Below are 12,700 nucleotides of genomic sequence, written 5' to 3'. Positions count from 1 at the left end.
CATAAGTACCAACCCATCACTATTTGTAAATCAGCTCATTTAATGAATGCTCAAGAAATGCAGCACAGTATTAATTCAGTTTTCTTTTTAGTATATCAAATTGTCCAGGCTTTCTCGGGTTTTTTTTTATTGTAATATTTACACCAATCCAAATAAATATTTAATTTCAACCAAGTCAGTAAATGTTTGTAGCACACGTTTCCTTAAATTGCAACTTAAATATTAACAGCAATTACATTATCCAGCTGATCATAATGTAAACAAATATGTTATTCATAAGGATAACATGGGAACTTTAAAAGCCACTGGGGCAGAGCCCAAGGGACTTTCTCAAAAATGTTAGGTCTGTTTGCAAATCTACACACCTAGACAAACATTTTGGTATATAATATGTGGGGTTAAATATTAAAATAAAAAAGCCTTATTGTTTACAAAGTTTCATGTAGCGTATTAATAATATAGATTACTGTGAGGCACTTGATTGTTTTCACAGATAGTTGCTGTGATCTTGTGTGACACAGGGGTTGCATTACTGGCCTACATGGATGGCATCACTGGCAGTCCGACACTCAGTGGGGTTGTGTTAGCAGCATCTGCAGCTGCCTGCTCCGCAGTTTACAAGGTAGGCCTACATTGCTTCAGGCTAGTAAACATCCATAAACACCTCTTTTTACCACACAAGACATACTTGGTCACAATAGCTGATAGCTCCTCTCCGCTGGCGGATTCCGCACTGCTACTGCTCTCAGACCAGTATGATTAATCAATCCACTATGCGGAACCGTATATTCCGGACATGTAAACGGACGTCAGTGGAACCGGACAAAGGGAACTCCATTGAACCAGTGTCGTAATTCCGCAGTGGAAAATTTCGCACCGCACAGCGGAAATTCCGCAGACTGTGGAACCATAGCTTTACCTTACTGCTTGCTGTCACTGAACTGTTATGATCAGTATTTCCCAATCTGTGGTACGTTATGAAGCATTAATTAACTAACAATAAAAAATCATTGACATCTGGGTTCTGTGTTGAATTTTCAAAAAAGCATTCCTTCGAGTTGCTAAATGCTAAAATGTTATCTTTCACAGTTTATATCGACAAGGTTTTAATGTGACAGTTTACAAAATGTGAGGGAAATTAGCTAATTATATTACAGTTATATCTTTGACTGACACCTTTTCCTACAACATCACTTTGTTGAAGGTACTGTTCAAGAAAGTCATCGGCGACGCCAGCTATGGACAGGTGTCATTGTTTTTCTCTATCATCGGTCTGCTGAACGCTTCCCTTCTGTGGCCTTTGTGTCTTACCCTATACTTCACAGGGATGGAGACCCTCTATTGGGACAGACTTCCCTGGCCTGCTCTACTGGCCGCTAGCATTCTATCTCTGGGTTTGTCATTAACTTTACAATAACTGTTATTCTTGTACATAATAGCAATTAATTCTCTACAGGTGTACAACAACTTTATATGCCACTAAAAATAAAGCCGTTTCATTAGTTTCTTTAACGCTCCCTACAATGGTGTATCTGACAGCCAAATAAAACTGGCCATAATATAAACTAAATTAAGTTGTGTACTGGTGAAATTACCTGCTGTCAAGTGATCCTTATGACCTTGAAAGGCGACCGGTTTTGATCCTCACAGGATCATCTTTAGGCGGACGTCACCATTGTCTTTTACGTTGTTTTTTATGTTTTTAGTTTTCAGTTATTGGCCATTTTTCGTGTTTTGTGTTAAGTGTTTTAAGTGATGTAAAACTGTAAATCTCGATGTTTTTAAAAAAACTACATGTTCGGAAGAACAAAAAGACGATGACGACATCCGCCTGAAGATGATCCCGTGAGGATCGAAACTGGTCGCCTTTCAAGGTCATAAGGATCACTTGACAGCAGGTAATTTCACCAGTACAGGTGACCAGTGATTCGGAGGCTTAACTCAAACAAAATGATAAATTAAGTTTACAATCTCAAATAATATGTGTTTAGAAAATACCAACCGTTATAGGCTTCCCCCTGACAAGAATGTCGGTGGGTTGTTTATGTGTAGCTCTTTTCGTGTAGCTCAAATGTTATTCAATGTTCAATTATATGTTAAAATCATCAGCTACAAAAATATTTGAATTCTGACCCACCCACTAAAAGTGTAAAGATACTAGTCAAGCACCAATATAAAACTGTCCATGTTGTAGAGTAAAATAAGTTCAACATTAAGACCAGGGTTTGGGCCATTCTTCTCTTAGGTACAAAATACCCTCGCCGCAGCATACCTGCAGACTAAGCGAATTTCCATTTGCCTGAATTGATATTCAATTAAATCTATTTAAATAACTTTAGGTTAAACGAGTACCCAGGTTTGCTGTTACAGGGAGGCTAATGAAGTGTGTTTTTAGTAAAATATTAATAGCTTAAAATAAATAAAATTGCCAAGTTTGATAAAAATATATCCATAAACAAGCAAACTACAACATTTTACAATATTCTCCATAAAAATAACATGGGGATTTTAAATTTACAATTTTTTGAATTTTCTCCGTAACAAAAAACAACACAAAACACTTCAATATATATTTTAATTTTATTTGTCTTTTTAAGCTCTTTAAAATGGTCTAGAGAGAAATTGGGAAATTTTGTGTTTTGATGGTCAAAAATGAGAAAAACTATTTTTTTACCCCATAAAACTGTAAAACAGCGTTCCCATCATGGAGTCCGGTTTAGTGACTGTAGTATTTCCATTTGTTTCAGTGGCAAATCTTCTGGGCAACTTTAGTGTGGCTGTGACTTATGACCTGTTCATCACCTTGGGGCTTATCACTGCTGTGCCTGTATCTGCTGGTAAACATTAAACAACTAATGTTTTAGTATTTATTATAAATCAAGGAGAACTAGTTTAATGAACTACTAGGGGCAAGTCCCTAAAAAGCTCAAAATGTAAAAAAGCTTATTTTAATATTCAAACAAACTAAGAATCTATATATAAATTCCGTAAGCCGATTCTTTGCGTCAAAATTGTGGGCGACTGGAAAGTCGTAGAATGACAGGAGAGGGCTCAAATTAAAGGTCTCGATCCCGTAAAAAAGGTCTCGAATCCATTTTTTGTTATCAAGTTTTATTTATGAAATATTGAAATTTTTTTGTAAAAAATGTTAATATTTCAAAATCAAAATATGAAAATGAAAAATGGATCATGGAATTGAGTTCAGCTTAAAAAAGTAATCCGAAATGATGGGTCACAACACCCCTTTAATATTTAAAAAAATTTATCACATTTCAAAATGGCGGATCCAAGATGGCGGCCAAAAAAAAATACATCAGTCATAACCAAGTGAAAATAGGTTGGCAATGACTGTTAGTGTATACTTATCTATATCTAGCACTATTTTGAGATTATGGTCTTAGTTTGTAAATGCACAATGTTAAAATGGGCTGAAAATAAAGTTTTAAAAAGTCCTCATAACTTTGGAATGAATCAAGATTTTTAAAAACGATTTGCGGCATCAGGGTAAAATAAAAAAAAGGGTTGTAATCAGGGTAAAAATATAGTTCGGAATAATGGGTCACAACCCCACCTTTACAATTGAAAAACATATTTTGCATCCAATATGGCGGATCCAAGATGGCGGCCGGAAATGACCACCCTGTCAAAATGAAGTACTTACTACCCAACAATGTTTGGAAGTGGTCTGGGATTGATATTTGAAAAAATGCAGAAAAAAGTTGGGGTGGGGGGACAATTAAAACTGACCCTGTATAAAACCAGGGGTAACGTTACCCATAATAATTAAGACTTGATTGATTGATTAATTGATTCTGTAGGGGAGGACCTTGTCCTGTTGCACGTCAGCCACTGATGGGCTTTTTGCGCTCCCCACATGGTACTTCAGAGTCCGTCATACTCTGAGTTGCTTAATGAACTCCAGCATCCTTTCTATGAGCTCCTTCTGAGGAAAGTGTCTGCCCCTTGTCATTGCACCAAGAGTACTGTCCCTTACCTCGTTCAGAGCTGTACAGTCGTAGAGTAGGTGATCAGCAGTCTCTTCTGATTGCCCACATTTCCTACACGCAGTGTCACCGTTGTGGATCCTCAAGCGATGCAGGTGCAATTTCAGGAAGCTATGTCCAGTGACCATTCCTGTGATCTGTCTGAGTTGCCTCCTGTCTAAACGTAGAGCATTGGAGGCGACCGTCTGGGAAGGGGAGAAGAGTGTAAGCTTACTTACCCTATGGTGCTGAAGCCGAACCCATCTTTTCCTGTGTTTCTCGTGAGCCCATGACATGACTGAGTGACATGAATGCCCACGAGAGATTCCACAGAAAGGCTGTGGTCCCACGAAGTCTGAGGCTGATGCGACATTTGCTAGCCTGTCAGCCACCTCATTCCCTTCTATCCCTGAGTGCCCAGGAACCCAACAGAGTGTTACCTTGTTGCGCCTGCCCAGGTCGCATACTGCAGAAAGGCAGTCCCAGACCACCTTAGAATTGAATTCATAGGAGTCAAGCGTTTTGAGCGCAGCCTGGCTGTCTGTAAAAATGGAAATGTTGATGTCCCTGAAGGCCATGATGAGCCAGGCCACCACACGAGTGAGCCATATGTCATGGCGGGCCTTACCACGGAGACAGATAGCCAGTGCATGAGCACCGGCTTGAGCCCCCAGGTTCCTCCCACCATCCGTCTGCAAGCCATGAGTGACCACTTACCTCGATCAATGACCTTTTGGAGTTGTGGCCCCCATTGCAGCTTTCGGTCCAATACCACACCCAGGTACTTTACCTGATTCTGCATTTCAAGCACTGTGTCTTGTAGTCTCAGAGGTCCTATGCCATTTAGATTGCGCCTCCTCGTGAAGGGGATAACCGTCACTTTGGAGGGGTTGATAGCAAGGCCTACCTCTGTGCACCATTGTCCAACTGACCTCAAGCCCTCTCCCATCGTTCTACGACATCCCAGTCGCCCACAATTTTTACGCAAAGAATCGCCTTACGTAACACATGTATATAGCGTTATTGCTTAGGTCAAGACAAACACATTTCACTGTACAGAACATGGGTCTGTGATGCCTAGTTTACCATCTGTCTGTATTTATGTGTTTTTTACAAAAAAATAATTTATAACTCCTAAACGGTTTGAGATAACAGCGTTGAGATTTTGCAAAAATGTTTATCTTATTAAGACCTATTTTTGTTTAAAATTATACTAAAAATCATAAACCGTTTCAAAATTGCGGCCATTTAAAATATTTGATGTCAAATTTCTCAAAAACCGTTAACATTACCAAAAAATTTCAAGTGACAAAAAAGTTAGTAAATTTTATGCAGTTTTCAATAATACCTTATTTAACTTATATTTGGAGATATTGGCAATGAATGATGAAATGTATAACTAATTTTAAAAGTTCAAAAAGGCCAATATATAATAAATTGTTTTAATCACTAGTGATTAAAACAATTTATTATAATTTATTTTAATTACTAGTGATTAAAACAATTTATTATATATTGGCCTTTTTGAACTTTTAAAATTAGTTATACATTTCATCAATACCTTATTTGTTAAGAATGAATAAATAATCACAGAGAAATGTGTTCTTTTCGTAATGCATGACCATTTTTCTCCATTTAAACAATGCTAATGCCTTTATATCCTTACAATCATCTGTTATACGTCAATCAGGAGTTTTAAAACATAACAGCTGATTGAATCATTTGTTTTTGTTATTTATTAAAGTATTGTCTGAACATTACTGCAAGTCTTTACTAGTTACTTACTATTCTTACAAACTACTGTAGTTAAAGTCATTATTTATTGTGTTTTTGCGTTATTAAGTTGGCTGTTTAGTACTGAAATAATATATAACAGATATAATGGATTTCTAATAAGATTCAATTCTTGGAAAAATTAGTATGGGGTCGTTCCCATGCATTCACCTTGCATTCCTATTCTGCTTAAAATATGCATATGGTTGTGTATTGATGTCCTTAAAGTAACCATAACCCTTTAACTCACTGTCTTTATTGGTCAAGTGCAAGTAGGCCTATAGTTAAATCAGCCTAAGAAGACACTCATGTCGAGTGCAGGAGGTTAGGTAGAGCTGGATTATGGCAGAAAATTAATGCCATTTTACATTGCCACCGAATCGCCAGCTGTCTGAGACTTGCTTATCAGACTTAACGGACGACCTAGCATTTACTTCGTCGAGATTAGTAGAGCGTTTTCACCTGATCTGGGAAGTGCTTTCTTAGGCCTGTCTAAAACTTTCTTCGTTCTCTGCTTTCAACTTCACCGATTAAAGAATAGTGTAATCCTATGACAACTAAAAACTACCCCCGCCGCAGCAAACCTGCGACTAAGCCAATTTCCATTTGCCTGATTGGATTTACACAAAAATGTCTCCTTAAAAATATCACATTTATTCCCTATTTAAATATAATTAGTTTAACGAGTACTTAGGTTTGCTGCAACAGGGAGAGTAAACGTGTTCTTTTTTTTAAATGTTAATAGTTTAGTAAGAAATAAATGCATTTTCCGAATTTGATTAAAATATGTTCATAAACAAGCAAACTACAACAGTTTACTTATTGTTATTCTCCAAAAGAATAACATGGAAATTATAAATTTAAAATTTTACATACATTTCTCCGTAACCATTAGGCTCATAATAAGCCTTCAATATACTAAATTATTTGTTTTTTAAGCTCTACAAAATGGTTTGGAAATAAATTGCTAAATTTTATGTTTTTTAGGTCAGAAATGGGAAAACCCTAATTTTTACCCCATAAACCCCCCTTCCAATAGTCCGATCATGCTGGTTCGCAAACTGGATCGAATAAATGTAGGTTTACACGTTTATACCAAATTCTATCAAAATCGGATGATTTTTGCTTGAGTTATCGTGCTAACGGACATATATATATACTAGCTGTAACCCGCGGGCTTTGCCCCGTTTAACTTCTTAATTTTCAAGATTATCTGGTTCGCATGGCTCAATCACGTCCTGGTTGAAGTTTGTTCGCTACGCTCACTCACCTTTAGGTTGGAGCTCGTTCGCTACGCTCACTCACCTTTAGGTTGGAGCTCGTTCGCTGCGCTCACTTGCCTTCAGGTTAGCTCGTTCGCTACGCTAACTCGCTTTCAGGTTGAAGTTCGTTCGCTACGCTCACTCACCTTTTGGTTGCAAATTAGCTGTTGTAATAAATGTAAAAGAAATAATAGTGCTGCACCCTGTTGGTAATCCTTGTAACTTTAATGCTATTGAACATCATAGAACAGAACCAACTTGTTTAATTGAAACAGCTGTTAAGATTCAATAATTCCATTTCTCATAAGGTTAACATAGGAAACTCCAGAGCCACTGGGGTGGAGCCCGAAAGGATTTTTGAAATAAGAATATGCCTATATGTTAATCGGGAATGTGAGCTATCATCATGCCAAATTTCAGCCCAATCCGACCAGTGTTTTTCGCGTTCACTTGTCACAAACATACATCCATACATCCATACATCCATACATCCAAACTTTCTCATTTATAATATTAGTAGGATGAATTTGAACGGATGGTGTTTTTGGCCTCTAGGGACCTCAAAATGAAAAAGAAAGTCGGTCCCTGGTCCAGGTCTTACCATTAGTACTATGGTAATAGCTTATTCCCTCTATGGGAAATTCGCTAAAATGTGAAAACTGAATACTTAGTTCTACAAAGTTTTGTGGCAATATTTTCAAAGCTAACATTGCAATGTTGTGTTCAGCACTGGATGTAGTCCTTTATGGCGCTCACTTCTATGGAATGAAGCTGGCTGGGATGGTTCTCATATCCATTGGCTTCTTTCTAGTTATGTTCCCCGAAAACTGGCCAGACTATATAACTCGACTTCTCAGGTATGTAAACCAATGAAGTGTATAGTAATTATTAATTCTCTCAATAACACCACTTCTAGGAAATGAAGGACACTATTTCCAATGTATGCTGCTATTTTTATACAATTTAAACAACAAGTACAAGGATGCTTAGAGGATTAAAAAATTGTTTACAGATATATTTTAATATTTTTTTACTATCAAATACTCCCTTTACACATGGTTTTTATTCTGAGTTTTAAGGTTAATTTTTTTATTTAGCAATCCAAAGTCGGAGTTTACATGGGATCTATTACATTAAAATATTTTTTTGAACAGTGTATAGTTTTGACAGTATCCTACACTTTTTCACAATTAAATTTTTGAAACACTTTGTCAACTTATGTTTCTAGTTCACATAAATAAGTTGATGGTGGTTTATTACAGAAATATCATTCTATTGAGCCATAGTGCGAGGTGAGTAGTCTACTGAGTCCTTGGGCATGAGGCATGGCATGATTTTTGTTGTCATGCTATGCATTTTGTACTACTGTGACACATGTTCAAATGAAGCATACCGCATGTTCAACTTACACAGAAGATTTACAAATCAATATTTGATGTGCTAGACAACATATTTTTTATTCAACTACAGAGATGACTGAGATGAGCTTTGTACTTTTTAAAATTCAGCTCTGAATTTTTGTTTAGTCATCAGATACCAGCGAATCAGAACCCACAATCAAATCATCAGATCTTAAATATTTTTCGATTTAAAGACAGGCTTAAATGAAAATTTTCAAACACCTACAGAAATCAGAAACTTTTTATTGTCCTTCAACATTTACAAAAAAATGCAATAGAAAAAAGTCTACAAAAATTTATCTATTACATAAACAGCCTATGTTTTAGGCAAATTAAAACAAGTCAAAATAGGCTATACGTATTACTACAACATTGTTCTAACTCACATTATTAGGTACAATACTCAACTCATAAAACTAACATCTGCCTGGTATGAGGCGAATAGTGTTTATGTATTTTGTTTAACAAGTTTGATACACTTAGCTTGGATATAAACTTGGGGAATATCAGGGGTCGGAGGGTATTTAAGTTTTCACAAAGTCTTATTTTGTAGTTTATGTCAATTTTATATTTTTAAACGATATAGATAGAAAGATGAAACAACAGACATTTTCTCAGTAGGTAGATGTTTGTTAGAAGAGCCCTGTAGATAAGCAGTTACTCTGTGAAAGTAGAACTTTTTGCTAGACAGTAGACTTTCTTAAACTATCACTTTACAAATTATTCTCTTGAACCGATTACACTTACTATCTTTATCAATTCCTGGCTTCAACTTAGAAAATAACTCTTCCATTCTATGTAGAATCAAGATATTATTAATTATTCTATTTATCATGTAAGTTTTTTTAATTTTGTTAAAAAAAGTATCTAAAATACCAATAGTCCAGGTAAATTATACAAAAGAAGGCTGTGCTTAACGAATAAAGGTGGAAAGTGGTTTAATACCTTTTTTGGGTCCAGAATAAGAGTCCTGTAAGTTTGCGGCCGATTCTGTTATCTGCTTAAGTTTTGGAAGTAGAAAAAAAATTTGTTGCACTTTTCCAGGTTTTTGCTTCAACTTCTAAATGACACATCCTACGGAAATTTTTGGCCAGTTGTTTCTTTGAGCTCAGTAAATTATACCTTGATTGGTGTTAAATACACCGAAATCGAATAAGCCGTTTAGCTGCAGGAGCTCTTAAAAGTTGGGCTATTTTAACCATCATGGCTAGATATGACCATTGTTCTAGTAAGTGCTCATTGGAGCCATATCTTCTTGTCGAGGGGAATCTTGTGGAAGGGAAATCAATAATGGGACTCTAACCTGATGGATCGCTGGCATGCCCATTGCAGTGGAGGGTTTGCATCAAAACCATCAAAATGAGGGCCATGTTTAGATCACCTCTTCAATATCTCATCAGCATGTTGACACGAAAAACTCCAAGGAACAGAGGGATGTTAATGATTAGCATAAATTCAGCAAATGGTATCAGTTCCATCACCCATTTACTGAAATGAGTTTCCTGATGTCCATCAGCACAAGAGTTATCGCAAATTATAGTATCAACTGCTACAAAGCATATAAAAGGGCACAGCTTAACCTTAATTATATGAAATGCCGTTGAAAGGCAGTTTTAAACAGTGTAGAAAAAACTATGTAGTGACCTTACAAGCTGTGAAGACAACAGCAAAGTTCAATGAAGAATCTGCCCCTATCAGTCTGTAAACAACTTTACACCGCATCCCAGTCCACATGAAATCCAAGCCTCAGCTTGAATCATACTTTGTATTCGAAATAGCTCCGTACCCAAGCGACTGCATGATGTGGAAGAGCATAAATCTGAACTGTTCAATCTGTTTACTCCAATCAAAGTGGATCTTCCGTGGTGTTTTGATGGATTACAACTCCTGACAAAGTTGTGACAGCAGGCGTTGACTCAATGAAAACTCTTTACACGGGTGAGAACAGCAAATCTGAAGTGAGGTATGACCTCTTCCAGAGGTTGCTGTAAAAACTAATTTTGACTTGGCGATCTTGCCTCCTACAGAAGGGGCTGCTCCTCAGCACTCCTTTAAAGCTTATTTACAAGTCCAGCTTTGGATTAGTAATACACTAAATCCAGAGAGATTGAGATAGAAAATTACCACTAATGGGTTGGCTACCATCACCTCAACTAATCCACCCGCTTCACAAGAACTTCTCAACTTCATGCACCTAACTCACCTAACAAGCACATGTAAAAAATCAAGCTACTGCGGCTAAACGGCTCAGCTCATTCTACGATAGACATCTTGCACCAATCGACGCATAATTTACAGCGCTTAACCCTTTGAGTGCCGAGGTTTTTTTTTTTAAGAAATGTCTCTTGAGTGCCGGTGTTTTTAATAAGTAGTAACCCTTGAGTGCCGGGCTCACATTGGCAGTTTTGCAGTATTTTATTAAAAACCTTATATCTTTTTTCAATATTAAGATAAAAGCCTAAATATTTTTTGTTTTATAACTTACAGTATGGTTCAAGTAAATAAAACATAAAACTGTAAAAAAATGTTAAGGAAAAGGTATATCAATAAATACACTTCCTGCACTAGGTTGAATCTATTCAAACTACAAAAATGTCACTTAAGGTGTTCCCCAGGGTTCAATAATATGGGTCCGTTGTTGTTTCTTATTTATATTGATGATCTCTTGAAACAAACTCTTAATTCAAAATTGGTAATATATGCTGATGATACTACTGCAGTATTAAAAAATAGACCCTGACATTTAAAAAATTGAAATTAAAAATGATCTTGATCTTAAGACTAAATGGTTTCTGGCCAATAATCTTAAACGCAACAGAAATAAAACATATTGAGTGAACTTCCATTCTAACAGCATAAAAAGTAGACAGATTGACTATAACCCGTTAGAAGGCATATTAAGTCAAATTCAATCTTGCAACCTTTTGGGAATAAAATCAGACTCAGCTCTAACATGGTCTGATCATATAAAAATTGGAATCAAAGCTTAATGCAGCATTTCACTTAACTTTGGTGCTTTCTAAAAATAATAGATGAAAAAACTCAGATAATGGTATACTTTGCATACGTACACTCTAACATGGCTATGGTATTGACTACTGTATTGAGTTCTGGGGAAATGCCACAGATAGTAAAATACTATTTAAAATACAAAAGAGTGTTTAAAAGGGTGAAGATTTTACCTGTGCCCTTTTAGTATATATTCCACACTTTAAACTTTGTCAAAAAACATTTTTCTATTTTTAAAGGAAAAAAACTAACTCCCTATTCAGCTTTTAGGCCCATGAGCTCTGTTTTGCAATACCCCATACATAAATCTGCTGCTTATGAAAAGAGCACTTTTTATATGGGTCTCAAACTATATAATAAGCTTCCTTTATCACTGAAAGAGGTGGGAAAGAGGAGAGAGGAATCATTTAAAAAGTTCCGGTTACACTTACTGTCTTACCTGTTAGTTAGACAACTGTTTTTACAGCATTGAGGACTTTTTATCAGTCTGATTGTAGTAGGCATAACTTATTGGCATTGACATAACTTTGTAAATTTTGCTAATAACCTAACTTGTTTTATACTAGTTGTTTTTATTCTATACTAGTACACAATGTATCTTTTGACAATTTACATGCAAGCCTTCATGCAGAAGCACTCCTTGGGCGTTGTGTGATGTATTTTTAATAAATAAATAAATATCTTATGTACATAATTTTTTTTTAGATTATAAATTGTGGTTCGTATATAAAATCTAGTGCTCCATTATTTTTTTCAAAAGTACAATCAATAATTAGCAACACATACAAATTTGGGAACCTTACTTCAACCACATAAAAATTTACATAAAAAAAAACGCAAATCCAGTAAATTTTACTGTTAGTTACATCTCAAAAAAAATTTAATTAATTTTTATTTCAAAGGATAAATATTGTTATTATGAGTTATCCGAATGAATTGTCATACAAAATCTGAAATTAGTTCACTTGAACCTAAAATAAATGTTTACTTACATAAATGAAGTAAGGGTGTGCATCGATACTTTGGAATCCACATATATCATTCCATTGTCACTGACAAAAACACTAAATAAAGTTTAACATATCTGTTGTGAGAACAGTTTATTTCATAACACCTGTTAATTTCTATTAATTATTATCATATGTTTATTTGTTATTCTATGTTTGTAAAAAGGTAAATAAAGTTAGTTGAGTTTGAGTTATGACATAAAACAGTGCATTCACTTAATTCTTAGTAAAATAGTACATGGTGGCAGCGGTTTAGAGCTATGCCT

General features: G+C 35.7%; 1 protein-coding gene across 8 annotated transcripts in view; it reads left to right on the top strand.

Moving 5' to 3' along the window:
• The window catches only part of LOC128988779 (putative thiamine transporter SLC35F3), a 67,423-nt gene that overhangs the window by 20,581 nt on the left and 34,142 nt on the right, over nucleotides 1–12,700 (top strand). For 6 of the 8 annotated variants that reach the window (XM_054410405.1, XM_054410403.1, XM_054410407.1 and 3 more), the window contains exons 7-11: nucleotides 494–622; nucleotides 1,205–1,394; nucleotides 2,748–2,837; nucleotides 7,746–7,875; nucleotides 8,281–8,310. In XM_054410405.1, the coding sequence (XP_054266380.1) occupies nucleotides 494–622; nucleotides 1,205–1,394; nucleotides 2,748–2,837; nucleotides 7,746–7,875; nucleotides 8,281–8,310 (569 nt within the window). The remainder of the gene's footprint in view (nucleotides 1–493; nucleotides 623–1,204; nucleotides 1,395–2,747; nucleotides 2,838–7,745; nucleotides 7,876–8,280; nucleotides 8,311–12,700) is intronic. The other 2 variants (XM_054410408.1, XM_054410410.1) reach the window with 1 other exon arrangement.

Source organism: Macrosteles quadrilineatus, unplaced genomic scaffold (genome assembly GCF_028750875.1).
Source record: "Macrosteles quadrilineatus isolate MER2022 unplaced genomic scaffold, UCM_ALF_1.0 Scaffold_3__2_contigs__length_128488019, whole genome shotgun sequence".
Taxonomy (NCBI): domain Eukaryota; kingdom Metazoa; phylum Arthropoda; class Insecta; order Hemiptera; family Cicadellidae; genus Macrosteles; species Macrosteles quadrilineatus.
This window is presented reverse-complemented; position numbering and strand designations above follow the sequence as displayed.